Source organism: Leptosomus discolor, chromosome Z (assembly GCF_034619465.1).
Source record: "Leptosomus discolor isolate bLepDis1 chromosome Z, bLepDis1.hap2, whole genome shotgun sequence".
Classification (NCBI taxonomy): domain Eukaryota; kingdom Metazoa; phylum Chordata; class Aves; order Leptosomiformes; family Leptosomidae; genus Leptosomus; species Leptosomus discolor.
This window is the reverse complement of record NC_141419.1, coordinates 41,806,096-41,821,815: the sequence shown is the minus strand read 5'-3', so window position 1 is coordinate 41,821,815 and position 15,720 is coordinate 41,806,096. Positions and strand designations below refer to the sequence as shown.

Genomic DNA, 15,720 nt, shown 5'->3' with positions numbered 1-15,720 from the left:
TCTTTTTTTCCTAATGTTGTAAAGGGAACCCTTTCACCTACCAAAACAGAGCTTCATGTGCTTGTTCATTTACACTCCCCAGTTCCCAGTACTCACACCACAGGAGGCAATGATGACCAACCCTTATGAGCATTTCACTGGATTAATAAATGTAAGCAACAATTGTATTGGGCAATAATTGGTCTTATCTGTCTAACTAGGGGTCATAAATACTTGTGTTGGGTGTCCATGTCAAGGTGCTGGCAGCATGGGGGCTGCAGGTTGTCCTCTGTGGGAAGAGACACGGGGCTACCCCATGCTAGACATAGACAGTTCTAGCTGGCTCCAGTGGACTCAGCACAAGACACAGCCAAGCTCCTCAGCCAAGTGTGTGTTGTCACTCAAAAAATGTATTTAAGAAAGGAAAAAAACGCCAGAGAAAGGAGGAGAGAATGAAAACAGTGAGAAAGAGCAGAGGTAACTCCAAGGTCAGAGCAGGAGGAGCAGGAGATGTTCCATGGTGGAGTAGATCTCCACATGACAGCTCGTGGAAGGCCTATACTGCTGCGGATGGATATTCCTGAAGAAACAGCAGCCCATGGAGACCCCACACTGGAGGAGAAGAAAAGTGTGAGGAGGAAGAAGAAGCAGCTAGAAACCACTGTATACAGATTATAACTCACCCAACCTCCCTGCACTGCTCAGGGCTGGGAGAGGAATCTAGAGTGAAGGAGTGACTTCGATCTTGGGAGAAGGAGGAGGAAAGATGCTGTTTTAACATCCAAGTACTGTCTGTTTTGCCCACAATAGTAAATGGTAAACAAACTACCTATCTTTTATCTCAACTCATGAGTTTTCTTATCCTGTTTTCTCCTGGTGGCATGCTGAGGAGGAGGAGGGAGTGAGCAGCTGGGTGAGCATTTAGCTATTAACCAAGGTTAGCCCACTACAACACTTCACAGTGTCCTTCTGTTTTCCCTTTTTACACTATTCAGACTAATTCAGTATTTTAATTCATTACATAGTTATCTGCCATTGACTACCACTTTTTGCCCATCTGAGAATCAAACATCAGACATCTATTACATTAGCAAGGATGCTGGTGCAATTGCTCTGAATATCATCAGCCATATTGAGTACACTGAAAGCCGAACACTTTGCATCGTTTTAAATCGTTTGACAAAAGTGTTCCTTTAACAGTATGTTCAGCTTCAAAACCTGCCCTTGAAATGCTGATTCTGGGAAACTAATTTTATAAACTAAATCAGAAGAGTTTGTGTAGCCTACCTCGCAGGTCACTGCAAGTATAAAGTAAGTGCTGACCTCCAGAGAAACAAGGAAACAAAATAGGCAATGCCAATATTTTTGTCCTTGACCTTTTAGACCATGCTGACATGAAGTTTCTTCCAGTTTTTCCTGTTATATAAAGTCATTTGCTAGCTCTAAACTTTTTCAATAGTTTAGAACCATTACACAGTAGCCTATACTCAGTCTTAGTAGCTTTCAAGCCCATTGAACAGGAGACTACCAGAAATGAACAATGTTTTTGAGCTTTGCAAGAGAAACAGCAGTCTCTTAGGACTCAGTCCTAAGAGACTTGAGTCACGTGCATAGTTATGTTTACATGCAAAGGCTACCCATAATGTATAGACATGGGTAAGCCTTTGACTACAAGGCCTTTAGAACCAACTGGGAAAATACTCATTGATTTTACCATACCAACAACTGGGGCTAAATTCACCGTTCTAGTCCTCAGGTTTGCATATACTCACTTTTCCTAGATGCTTATATTTAATTCGTTTGCCTGTTCAGTATATATGTTTTTCCAGTTCAATCATGGTTCTTTTTTACCAGCGAAGTTTTATCTGGTTTGTCCCCTGTCTTTGCTATCTGAAGGAGGAGGAGAGGAAGAAGATACAAGACCTGCACTGTTTGTGCTGTTGCCAGCATTTCTATGGAGTATCAATGTGAAGTTGATGTTCCCCTTTGTTTTCTGTTTCCTTCACATAATTTTTTAACAATTCTTTTCAGATAAACTACCTTACAGTGAAAAGTCAGAGGAGAAAGTTGATTACTGTTTGTATTTCCTCAGAACAGAACATAAGCATGGGCAAGACAGATCTCACATAAGTTTAATCCATTTCAACACTGCCTGTAAATTGCCAGTAACAGATTTTTAGAGAAAAAGTAAGAATCAGTAAAGAAGAGCCTGACACGTCTCCTTAAAGCTCCCCCCACTCATCCTCCAGGAATCAGGATATTAAGAACCTGAGAAATACAGATGACATCTGAAACTGTGGTTAGGTACCGTACAATGGTTTAATTTCTCCATGAACAAAAAGTCTCAAAGCAGCTATGGCAGAGAGCAGTTATGCATCCAACACAAGAAACAACGTTGGTGCATGCCTGGGAGTCCCTCTCTCAGTCTCTATTATATATTCATACCATGCCTCACATGTAATATCCCTTTCAGACATATATTTACGCTCACAGCAGCATGCAGTGTTGTTTATAGAACTCTCTATACTCTTTTTAAGGGAAAACAGACTCTGGGAACAAATGAAGGTTAGTGTGTGAATTTGACTGTCAAGATGCACTTTACCTTCACAGAAAACAGCCATTTGCGACCCTCTCCTTATCACCACTGGCCAAATCCCCTTTGGGATCATGTCCTCCTTCATACATCAGAATAAATACAAGCAAAATTTAGTCACTTGAAAACCAAAACAAAGAAGCTTGGTCCCTTTTAACTGCTGCTAAGGCATTTTCTGTGATATTACTACTAAAACACTATTGCTCAAAGCTGTAATGAATGTGATTTAATCTGTTAAGAAAAGATTTTAAGACTGTGATAAAATAACTTATAAGCCAAAAAAAAAAAAGAAGAAACATAGTTTGTTAACTTACTTCAAATGGGAGCTCTGTTATTTCCATATTTCCAGACAAATCCAGTTTTTCCAGATTCTCACAATCACCCAATTCTGGAGGGACTGACTTCAAATTATTGAAACTTACATTGAGTACTTTGAGGTTTTTTAAGCAGCCTGTGAGGGAAAGATACTGAAAATCAGTGCATTAAAAAAAAAAAAAATAAGGAAGAAGGTAAAAATAAAAGGCATGCTCAGTTTAGCAAAGAAAAAAAAAGTGATGATGAGTAAGAGACTAATAAATATTTTCTGCAGTGGTAACTGACATTGCCGGGGTGCGATACTGCTGTGTTGCACCCATATGGGCTTTCCTTAATCAACAATACTTTTGGCAAGAATTCGAAAGGAGGCAGCAAAGACTCACAAAGATCTTGATTCTATCAGAGATGAAATACCTCTTGACTTCAGTTGAAACTAGAAAAGTTGGCTTTTGTTTTGGCCACTTCAGAAAACTTGCCTGCTAATTGAAAAGCATCTCAATATTTTTAATAGAATCTGCTCATTGGGAACACTGACTCTTACTAAACTTACCTCATCAAGAATTCTGTCTTTGGTATCCAGCATTGCATACTTTTGATTATAAAAGATAATGGATGGGTGCATTTGTTTCATTATTTTCTTTATTGCAATTTATCATCCTTGCTGGCTTAATTTTAAGGCCCTTATAATATTCTAGGCTACATTTAGTCACATTGTACTTTCTGTTTCTTTGATTTACAGCACTACATAATCTTCAGTAAAAATAGGTTTAGAAACATTATTAAAATGTAAACTGTATTATAGTGAAAAAATGTAAATTATACTGTGACATAGTCAAAGGGAAAGGAAGTAAGGAATTTGAATGTATCAAATAGCTGATGTGTTAGCAAAGGGATTTTTGAATACATAGATAACACAATGAAAACATTTTACGGACAGCTGTGGTGTTGCACACGGACAATCGTAGAATTGCATAATCATAGAATGGTTTCAGTTGGAAGGGATCTTCAAAGATCATCTAGTCCAAAGCCCTGTCCAACTTGACTTTGAACACTTCCCATGATGAGGCATCCCCAACTTCTCTAGGAAACCTGTTCCAGGGTCTCCCCACTTTCGTCACAAAAAATTTCTTCCTTATGTCCAACCCAAATCTACCCTCTTTCAGTTTAAAACCTTTGTCCCTTCTCCTGTCACTACAGGCCCTGGTTAAAAGTCTTTCTCCATCTTTCTCATATGCCTGCTTTATATATTGAAAAGCTGCAATAAGGTCTCCTCAGAGTCTTCTCTTCTCCAGGCTGAGACCCCAGCTCTCTCACAGGGGGTCTGTGTTACACAACAGGGGATGTGTTACAGCCCTCTGACCATTTTCTCTCACCTCCTCTGGACCCACTCCAACAGGGCCACATCTTTCCTGTACTGAGGACTGCAGAGCTGGACACAGCACTGCAGGTGGGGTCTCACCAGAGCAGAGTAGAGGGGGAGCATCACCTCCCTTGACCTGCTGTCTGCACTTTTTTTGATGCAGCCGAGGACGCAATTGGCTTTCTGGTCTGCAAGCGCACATTGCTGGCTCATAATCAGTTTTTCATCCACCAGTATCCCCAAGTCGTTCTCCACAGGGCTGGTTTCAATCCCTTCATCACCCATCCTGTATTGATATTGCAAATTGCCCCAACGCAGGTGCAGGAAATTGCATTTGGCGATATGGAACCTCATGAGGTTCACACGGGCCCATTCCTCAAGCCTGTCAAGGTCTCCCTAGATGGCAACTCTTCCCTTCAAGCATATCAACTGTACCACTCAGCTTGGTATCATCTGCAATATTCCACTCTAATCAGTGATATGCCTGTGACATTCCCCTCTAACCAGTGACAGAGCACAGCATCCACAAGGAAAAGCAGCTGTAAGAAACTTAAATGCAATTCAGCAGCTGGAAATCAGGACAGAACAGCATCTTGTGTTGCAGGTTCTCAAAGCAAACTATATATTGGCAAACCAAGACAAGACATACACAAGATTCACAATTTTATATTATATCAGTCTTCTATTTATAATCAAATTTTAAAAAAGAATCTGGTCTTTCTTTCATATTATTTGGATTACACTGGACAATCTCTCTACAGTATTTCTCAGGTGCTCAAAATAATGTCATAATAGTGAGTTTATTCTTAAGGCACTTACACTTAGTTAAACTCTCTCCAAAGCAAAAGTTGTTTTAGAGCTGCTTACCTTTTGCCATGTGTGGAAAACCTTATGAGACCAGATGGTGCGTCCACAGAAAAAGACAGAGAAGAAACATAGGGAATTGAAAGCCCCACAGTTTTTCCATGAGAAATTACTGCTGTCAGAGGCAGAGGCATGCAGTCTGATGACCAATACTAGCAGCCACCAAATCACACAGCAGTTTACATACACCCCAGAGTCTCCCTTGGACACAACATTGGCTTCAAATGATGGCTGAACAGCCCAAAACTTTCTCACACGTGGCAGACAAGTCGTATACAGTAATAACTCCATTATATTAATCTCTACAGGTTGCAACAAAGAAAAATATAGAAGCTTCCACTCTGCTTCCTCCCAGTTTTAGCTCTGCCAGAAATAGGAACTGAGGTGGTATTTCAAAATTCAGCCGTCATTTTAAGAAGGTAATTGTGTCTTTCCTATTTGCTGTGAAGTACTTTTTTAGTTAAAATAGCAGAAGTAAAATTTTCTGTAAGACTACAACAGGCATTGTTTTGGCAGTACATTACTGTCCCACAATGGTCATTGAGGCTGGTACAAGACAGTAATAGAAGCATCCTAATGGTGTAAATGTGTGAACTACCTTATTTCTGGATTTTTAAGCACACAAAAGTAATAAAGTTTTAGCCTACTCACGATGAAGCCTCACCAGGTTTAGTATCATGGTGTAGGCAAATGAAGGTATTACATCGCATGCTAAGTGACATAAACATCAACTTACCACCTCATTGCAACAAAATAATCACTGGAGCAGAAATGCCTTAAAATAAAATAAAGAATCAGAGACTTGCAAATTAATTCCTCCTCCAATTAATCTCTCAGTGAAGGAGCACAAATCCCATTGGAATGAAAAAGGAACTGCTTACTCTTTAGCACTGGAATGTTTTGTCTTTTCTTTTAGCAATGGGATATTGTACTAGGTCTATCTGGAATAGAGTTAATTTTCTTCATAGCAGCCTGTATGGTGCTATGTTTTGGATTTGTGATCAAACAGTAGTGATAACACACCAATGTTTTTGCTATTGCTGAACAGCACTTAGGCAGCGTGAAGTTCTTCTCTTGTTTCTCACTCTGCTGCCCCAGTGAGTCAGCTAGAGGTGGGCAATAAGCTGGGAGGGGACAGGGACAAGATACTGGATCCAAAATGACCAAAGGAATATATCATAGCATATAACATCATGTTCAGCAGTAGAAGCTGGGGGCAGGGAGGAATGGGCAGGAGTTTTCACAGGTGGTTATTGCTCAGGGACTGGTTGGTCATTGGTCAGCTGGTGGTTAGTGATTGCTTTTGTGTTACTTGTTTGTTTGTTTGCTTACTTTTTTTTCTTCACTTATTAAACTGGCTTCATCCTGACACATAAGATTTCTCACTTTTGCCCTTCTAATTCTTTCCCCATCCTGCTCTGGGAGACTGAACGCACTGCAGCAGGAGGGGCTGAGCAAGGTGTGTGAGGCTCGACTGCCTATGAGAGTAAACACACAACAGATGTATTTGCTAACTTTTCAGCTGCTGAAATTTCTACCTCTCTGTTCCGTTATTAGCTGGAGAACTAATGTAGACAAAGCATCTAGTGTCACCAACATCCTAGTCATCCTCTTGTCTGGTTCTGCTCAGAGGAGGCACCTCCAATATGTAACTAGGAGACACAGAACAGAATGGCTTACAAAAAAAATTTCACAAAAATTAACAGCCTTTCTGGACAGAGTGATGGAGACAAGCACAGCTTCCCTTTCTGACTTTCTTGCCTTCTGAAACGATGGGGTTTCAATCTTTTTTCTCCTTTCACAGTTTCTAACATGTATGTCAATGCTAACAATCTGGTTTGTCCTACCCTGCAGGTAAGAGAAAGCAAGTAAGTAGAAGATGCATCACATTTTTTCTTGCTGTATATAATCTCTCTCTAATCTGACAGAAGCACACAACAGTATCTACAGTCAATTGCCAGTAATTGCTGTAGCTAAGACTATGAAAATTACTGGAAAAAGCCATGAGTCTTACAACTGAATTTAATTCTCATAACAAACGCAGTACAACATAGGTGAGTCGGATACAGTTCACCGAGAACTGCCTGGGGGAGCAATCTCTTGCAATTCAGTGTAATGGCTGTTTTTTCACCTCAGGGCTCTCCAGTGGATTAAGTTATGCGACCTGACAGCTGAACAGTAGTCAAGCATTAACCCTTCCTCTAGGACTATAGGACATACATAGGGCTCACCAGGACCTCCTGGATAAAAGCCTTTACCAGCACTTCACATAATCCCATTTCTTCATTTAACACATTCCATCTTAAAAATAGTTTGGTTTTTTACATCCACTGCTGTGATGGAAAAACAAAATTACAGAGTTTCATCCTTTTCATTATTTGGAACAGTCTTCATATTGTCAGTCTGAATTTATTCATAGAAGTGTTATAACCACTAATTCTTTCATCAATTATTACGTTAACTCTTTTCCTTCCCTAATGTTTACTTCTCTGATGTTTCCATAGGTAGCAGACATATCAGAACTTATTTTACTGGCCTGAATAAGCCAGTTCTTCTAATCTTCTCTCACAAAATAAAAATTCCCCTCCTTGAATGGTCCTAATAGACTTCTTTTGCACCTGAAATAATTTTCTTGATTCTGGGTGATCACAACTTTATGCATGTATCATGCTGGATTGTCCTTCTATGACTGTTAGATTAGGAATTTTGGTTTTTTCAATTATTTGCATTTAATGAGATCATGATTTGCTGCACAAATTATTAGCTCATGAGTATATGACCTTGAACTCTGCAATCATGAATTTAATCTCTCTGTTTCTTTGGAAGCCCATCTGTTCATCCAGCTTTTCATGTTTCCTTCTGTTTGTGCAGTGACAATAACGCCCAAAATATGTCAGCAGAAAATTTCAGTAGTCCAGTTCCTCAAAATAATTAAGGAATAAACTCAAGACTGATCCTTGAGAAACTCCACGGGTGATCTTCCTCCTGACCAATAGCATCTCTTTCCAAACAAGTGCCTTGTTGCCTCAGCTGTTATCAAGTCCTTTGTTCATTTTTACAACGGTTGCAAAGTCCATTTTCTTAGATTCAAATATGCATTTTCATAATTGACTGTATCAAATACTTTATGGGATGCCAGATAGACAAGTTCTACTACTTAAAGCTTAATCACCTTCTCAAAAGAAAGACAGAAACCAAATGAGTTGGGCACAACTTGGTTTTCCTTTATAAATTTTTAATTTCAACCTAGTTTCCATTCAGCTCCAAGTTTCTAATTACTCATTCTTCTAAAAAACTGTTCAAAATTCTTACAAGCAACAATCTACACAGGGATAGAATTAGGTTATATGAGTTTCCTGAATGGTAATCCAGGTTGCAGACAGATCTTTTCCTTTCTCAGGTGAAAGGAGTAAGACTGTCACTCTCCTTTTCCCCTAGACCTGTTAAACAACGCTGCTAGGCGTTTTTTGTCAGAGAAAGAGCACAAATATATGACTATAAAATAACATTCATGACGACTCAAGATTCTCAAATCCAGGTGTCTTGGCTGAAGGAGTACAAAATTGGGGAGCAATGAATCCCTAAATAACCTTCAAACACCGTAGGCATTGTCAGTAAGATTCCAGCCATTCTCACCCATATTTGGAGTTGATTACAATAACAGCTGGGGGATTGGTGGGGTGAAGGGGTTGGTAAGGCAGTATGAATGACTTTCACTACCCTGTAATCTGTATTTAGGAGCTTATTTATACTTTCTTAGTGCAGTTCTCCAGTCTCTTATGTATGGTGCCCAGGCACCACCAGGCTTAATGAGCATGTAATACAGTCTTTTAGGCAGTCTTAGGAGGGGAGAGGGGCAGAGGCACCCACTTCAGAGTAGCACAAATGTAGAGCCGGATTTGATCACCACACCTACCATTATAGATTCAAATAATACTCGACTATAACTTCTCAATTAAAAGTGGTAATAATAAAATCATTGCTTCTAAAACAGTGTTGTTAACTATGCTTAATGACAGTGAATTTTCAGTTCTATAAAAAAATGCAAATTAGGGAGTTAAACAGCTAATATCTCTGTGTTTTCCAAGGAGAGGCAGTAAACACAGTAATGATATCCATGGCTTCCTTAGCAGTTTCACAATTAAGAATACTTTATTTTTAAGTGGGATCAGTAATGCTATAGTTGTTGCCTAAGATATCGCTTATTCCCAGTTTAAATTTTTAATTCATTATTTTAAAAACTAAACCAGTACTTAAACTCTATAATTTCTGGTGGGCAACGCAACATAGTAATAATGGTAATGCAACTTCATCATTTAGACAAGCCTACATTAGTTCTCCTAGCAAGGTGTCAGGTACAAAATACAGATGAGGCAACAAAGAGTCTTTATTATCTAAGGATCCCATTCAATGCAATAAACTGGAGTAAAACACAAAGTTTGGGGTCTTGGTCTGTGGTCAGAAGAGTATTAGCACAATGTAAGGGGGCAGGGGGGGACAAGAAGGTTCTTATAGCAAAATGGAGGTAGAAAAACATGAAGAAGTTCTTGTGGGCTTGATAGTAGAGAGAGATACTTTTAGGAATAAAAATGTTTGGTGAGGGTCTACAGAAAGGGCTGAAAAGAAAATGATGGAAAAATAATGCAATGAGCTGAACTGAAGATATTTTGGTAGATCAGAAATTCTATAGAAAAGTATGTGACTTCCTTTGTTCATGTAAGCAGATAAACTGAAACATGGACTCTGATCTCCCTGGGGATCCCAAAAAAAAGGGGTGTATCTCCCAAGGGCAAAGTAGAATATAAGCAGTCTCTGGGCTGCAAAGCAGTTTCTGAGCATCATAAATAAATATAGAGTAAACTGTTTAGGAAAAGTAGAACAGTACGTTTTGATCGCCTTGGAAACTGAAAAAGCTTCTTGGATTAAACTTTTCCATCACAACCAGAATGGAGTGCACAGCCTCCGACATTCCACTGTGACCCAAGTGATGGCTGAAAAATAAACCACAGAGTTTGCTAATACCAATCTGCTCTGTGTAGAAGGAGTGTGTTCTAACATTGCTATATATAATGGAGTTACATAAAGAAATATGATAAAGTCAATAAACAGGAAAATTTTGGCAAAATTACTTTATGCAATGAGTAGTTTCCATGGCAGTGTTTACAGTCTGAGCTCAGTACCCAATGGCACTGCTTAAAATACTTTCAAGAAATTCAGCTTAATAAAGTACTGGTCTTTGCAAGACCAAATTATGCTGAAATTTGTAAAAGCAGTATGTTTGTATTTTAGTACAAAATTCCCCATTTTTGATAGCTTAAGCAGATGAATAAAAAAGATTATTTCCTCTCTAGTTGTTTCAATAAAAAGTACAATGTTTTACTTTTGTGATGCACTAACCAAGGGTTAAATTTTGAGGATCTTACCAGCTGTTCCAGTAGGAGCAAGGCATCATTTGTGGAGCTAGCCTTAAGCAACTGGAATCCTCCTAAAAACAGTCAACTTGCACAGAGGTGTTTAATACTTCCACTTTAAATGGGGAATATAAAAAAAAATTTCTCAGCTGTATACAAGGCTGAGCTGTTGGAGAGATAATATTCAATACTGAATAAATGGCGAGAGTAAGAGATAAGTCTGCAACTCCTCAGAACTAGACTGCATTTAACTGAGCATATGTATTTTCTTCTTGGAAACTTACACATCAGCACACTGGGAATCTTTTTAATAGAAAAAGCTGGTTTAGGTATCTAGAAGTCATTTAAAACTGTATTACTTACAGTTTTCCCCTCTGAGTTCTAGGAAATTGGATTAATAGTATGCACAGATGAAATTTTATACTGTGAGGTAGATAGGAGACCAAAAAAATCCCTGTGATTTCTTATTAAAATATGTCTCAAAAGCACAGTTATTTTTCCTCTTAAATATTTGACATATCTAAAATGTGAGAGGTACAAAGGTACAAAGATTTTATTAGCAGCTCTTTGAGATGTTTCATGAATAATTTGTGGGACAAAAAATCCTTATATAGCCTCACTATCCCATCCCAGCACAAAAGCTTTGGGATCACATGAAAATGTGGTTCACTACTTCCTATGTGAATATGGGAATATATTCTACTGGATATTTTCAGTTATAGCAAGTTCTAATGTACTAGCACTAGCTGATATACAGTGACTGCACTGCAGCCATACAATCAGAGCCAGAACTGCAAACTCATCCAGAAGCCATTGCCAAGGAAAATCCCCTGACTATACCTCTGCTCGTGATTTTTTCTCTTATTCCTAGGAAAAACAGACCTGACAGCTTTGAGACAGACAACTCCATTTTGCAGTTTTCTCCATTTTTGTTTACTTTCTTCCCATGAAAATATTTGCTGTTTCACAAAAAGAATCAAATCAAAAGTATTCTCACCTGTCTTCTGATCCAAGTTTGATCTGTTCAAGTGCATAGGTGATTATACTTCAGAGTATGATTTGCAATATCGGAGAATGGATTCAAGTCTTTCTTCCCTCTGATTCAGAGAAAAGCATTCCCTTCTAAATCAGGTAAAATACGAACATGAACTTCATGTTCCTATTTTCATATTTCATCTTCATAACTGCAGATATTTTAGTCCAGAGACTGCTACTGCAGGAATACTTTTTTTTGACTGAAAATATTCTTATCATCTCCTGTTCTTTCACACCTTTAAAGCCCACTTGTGAGAACCAAAAGTAGGTTGAACATGTCTCACCAGTTTAGCTTCTGCTGGATGATTTGTTGGTCTAAACTTGGCTTCAATTCTGTGTGAAGATTAAAGACTCAACTGCATATGTGTCACTGCCAACTTCAACCATCTGTCATTACTTTCAAGTATGCTTTAGCTGTGATATTTACCTACTCACTGCTGGTTTGTAAACAGAACATAAAATGATGAATACCTTAGCACTTAACCTTTCCAGAGACCTTATCTTCTGATTTAGCACCTGATTCTCACTCCTTGCTAATAGAGCTCCCAAACCAAACCCACATCGATTATTTTCCCTGTGATAATTTGCCAGATAGGTGACTAATATGTGAAAAGTTTCATTTTGAAGCAGCATGCAAAAACTTCAACCAGGCAGCACCTTTCATAACAATGTCTTATTAAAATAACAAACATTTCCAATATATATTAGTGTCTACGTCTGTATGCATATATATTACATGGAAAAAAAAGCATAGCTGTTTGCAAGCATACCACCTTACATGTCAACAAAGAGAGCATTATAAAAATTGAGATAAAAAATTCTCTGTCATTTATGCCATAAAAACAAAGACGTTGTTACCAATAGGTGGTCTATCAACAGGAAATTCACTAAGACTGAAAATTACTAGGCAGTTTTGGCAAAAAAAGTGCTGAACAGGTCAGTAGCACAGTCCTGAAGAGGTTTTCTATATTATTTCTTTTTAAACCACATCAGTGAATCTGTGTTTTTTTCTGGATAGGCTAGAATTACTGCTGTGATGTAGAATTATTGTATAAATAGCATCTACAGATAACCAAATTTGTTAATTTGTATATGCAGTGTCTCAAAAGGAAAGATTCAAACCAGATTTTTCCAGATGAGTGTTTAGTACAGTCATGCCTACTCTTATTTAATGAATCTTGAAAAAAAATTTCTGAACAAGGGTTCACTGTGAAAAGGAGGATGGTGTGTCCTATAACATGGAGCCAGGACCTACAGCAAACTGTTTCCTAGTGTTCACTGGCCCTTTTAGTCAAACATTTACATAAAGAACCAGCAACAAAAACATTGAAAGGAAGAAAGTAACATCTTGGATATAAGCTAGAGGGATGAATACATTGGAGGGGAAGTGAATAAGTGGAAATAATATGAAAGTTACTGATGAGCAGAAATCACATCATTTAAACTCAATTGAAAGAACAGCGATTGCTACTAGAAGCATTTGGAAATTTCTTCCTTGTTCCCCAAGAAAGGTCTGATATGGCCTCCACATTACTATCTACAGAAAACTGGTTGTGCTGGAATGACCTGGTTTTATTCCTTTATTCTGGACTATATTGGCATTCCTAATTACTTTTTCTTGGGGAAATTTTCATTAACAACGCACAATATTACAAGAAAAAATAAAAAACTTTCTTAGCCTTTACCTGCCTCAACTGTTAGCAGTTCAAAACCCTATGTTTCATGGTGTAGGGTAGCTTCTGGAAGGGAACTATGTTCTTTCCCCTTTCTTGCACACCACCTTGTGGAAGATGTTTGTTTGTTAAACTCACTGACCCATCTGAGTTCCACACAGTGCTGACAAAACAGTTAGTGTTTATTTTATGTCCATTATCTCCTGCTTGTGTCTTGTTTACGATTTGTTACTGTATTTAGCTGCCAGGCTGAAACTATAAAATATATCTTGATGTCAGTGGGAAATTTTCTGTGTAAAATACAATGTTAGTAAATAAATCAAAAGCATTAGTGTTACTCTACTAATAAAGTAGAAAAAGAATAGAAACTAGTAGAAAAGTCTAGCACTGATTTCTGTTTCAGGATGTTCTCCCCATTTTTCTTAGTTAAACCCATGATAACTGTGGAGGTGGATGTTTTAATCTTTACTTTTTTTTTTTTTTTTTTGAAAGTTGTTGGCTCTTAGGGTAAAGGAATACACGTAGGAGGACTATTTAATTTAAAAACAGAGACTGAGGTATTAGTACACCTAGATGCATGGACTCAACTATGGGGGCCTCATAGTGGACCCACTTTCTTCAGCTGTCATAGATACCACCAGTTGCAGCAACGGTCTTCCATGTAAGAGCAGTAAATCCCTCTCAAACCACGAGTCTTTCAAACAAGCTTTTTATATTGTACAATCAGAAAACACAGGAGAGCCAAAGTCTGAAATTCATGACATCATGTAGTTCAAAGTAGCAAAGGCCGAAGTATGTAAGCTTTAAGAAGCATTCTCTAAAATCCCTGATGTCATTTAGATATACCACTTTATTAAATGGGGATCATTATTGAACTCATTATAAAATTCAAGGCAGATTTTATGCAACATTATATGTTTGATTGCTTTTTACCACAATTTTATGTTTCAATTCTTCTTGTTTGAGGTTTACAGTTCTGTGACAGTTCTATTTTTCTTAACCTGTAAGGAACATAAACCACCACCTGTTCTCAGAAAGAACTCTCCATCTACTTGAATACAAGCAAAAGCTGCGTTATAGTCAGATAACAAAAATGTGTCAGTGTTTTCCCATGTTTGAGCCATACTACACACATGGTGTTGCATACAATTCAGCCAGTGTAATTACAGCCCGAGAGCTGTAAGAACAGATGCTCATTTCGCTGCAATATAGTTGTAGGTATAAATACCTGAATATCTTGAACCAACTTACCAATTTCCACTGGAAGATAGTTGATTTGATTTTTTGACAACTCCAGTACTCTCAGATCTTGAAATAATGCAATGTAGGCTGGAATGGTTTGTATCAATGTATTGTACACGTGCCATTCTTTCAGATAGATCTGTTCTTTCAAAGAATCTGGGAATTCCTGTAGATGAAATAAGAAAGGTAAATGGAAAGCAACAAGTTAGTATTTTGTTCTGTTTCTAAAAGGGGAGGGAGGGCACACGACAGTCAAACCCTTGCCTTAATTATCTTCATGTAGAAGAGCAGTCTACCCAATGCTCATAGGAGCTGTTTGCTTGTGAAGAGCATTGCAGCTGTCTGTCACCACATACTCATTTTTTAACTGCTAATGAATCATTTTGCTCTAAAACTGAAGCCTATCTGAAGCACTCAATCCATTTTGTGTCTCCCATATGATCTCCTTTTTCCAGATGGAGGATTTTTTTAAAACACATTTCACTGCTTTAATTCACACATCAAGATGTAGTAAAATGCAACACAGAACAGAAGAGTGGGTGTATGGAGAATATCTAAATAGGGTTTGCCACCAAAAAAAAGTGTGACTACATTCTTAATACCTGCCTATGTTTCAAAAATTTTGCCAATGTGGAACACAGTCCAAGGAACAGAAACATTTCAGATAGCATACATACATATCACCTTTTGAAAGTCTTTTTTGAAATAAGTGACTTAACTTTCTAAGTTATTTCAACAATTTTTAAAAATGTTTACTAAATTTCTTTAGGAAGACTAAAAATACTCAATTTTTAAGTCAGTCCACAACTGCAATTAATTCTTGCTTTAGTCACGCAGAATCTTTTTCTTTAAGAATTCTTGTATTATTCCAAATACACAGCAAATAAATTTGCTTCTGAGGGATTTTCAGACTATTCTATTTGTCCAGAATCTGCAGTGTATAACAGTTACTGAAACTAAAAGTTTTAAAGCCTTTAATTATTATAAAATTGTTTTAGTTAATTGGTATGCAATTCAGATGTACACATCTTTGTTTGAATTGTGTAATCAAATTCCTTGAACTTGAAACAGACAAAAATCAATTAATAAAGTTTAAGGTCAGATCATTTAAATGCCACTTTCTAAAGCAGTACATAATTTGCCAGTGTCCTGGGTTTTATATCACTGTGCATCAGTAACATCTGGAATAAATAATCTGGATAAGGTGTTATCACTAACTTGCTCCATAAACAAAAGAGATGTAGGAGT

The 15,720-nt window shown here is 37.7% G+C and overlaps 1 protein-coding gene across 1 annotated transcript in view; it reads right to left on the bottom strand.

Annotated features, from left to right (window-relative positions):
• The window catches only part of LRRC2 (leucine rich repeat containing 2), a 62,301-nt gene that overhangs the window by 29,885 nt on the left and 16,696 nt on the right, over positions 1 to 15,720 (bottom strand). Inside the window, exons 3-4 of the mRNA XM_086479985.1 lie at positions 14,482 to 14,638; positions 2,887 to 3,023 (exon numbers count right to left, since the gene is read on the bottom strand). Of these exons, the coding sequence (XP_086336111.1) occupies positions 2,887 to 3,023; positions 14,482 to 14,638 (294 nt within the window). The remainder of the gene's footprint in view (positions 1 to 2,886; positions 3,024 to 14,481; positions 14,639 to 15,720) is intronic.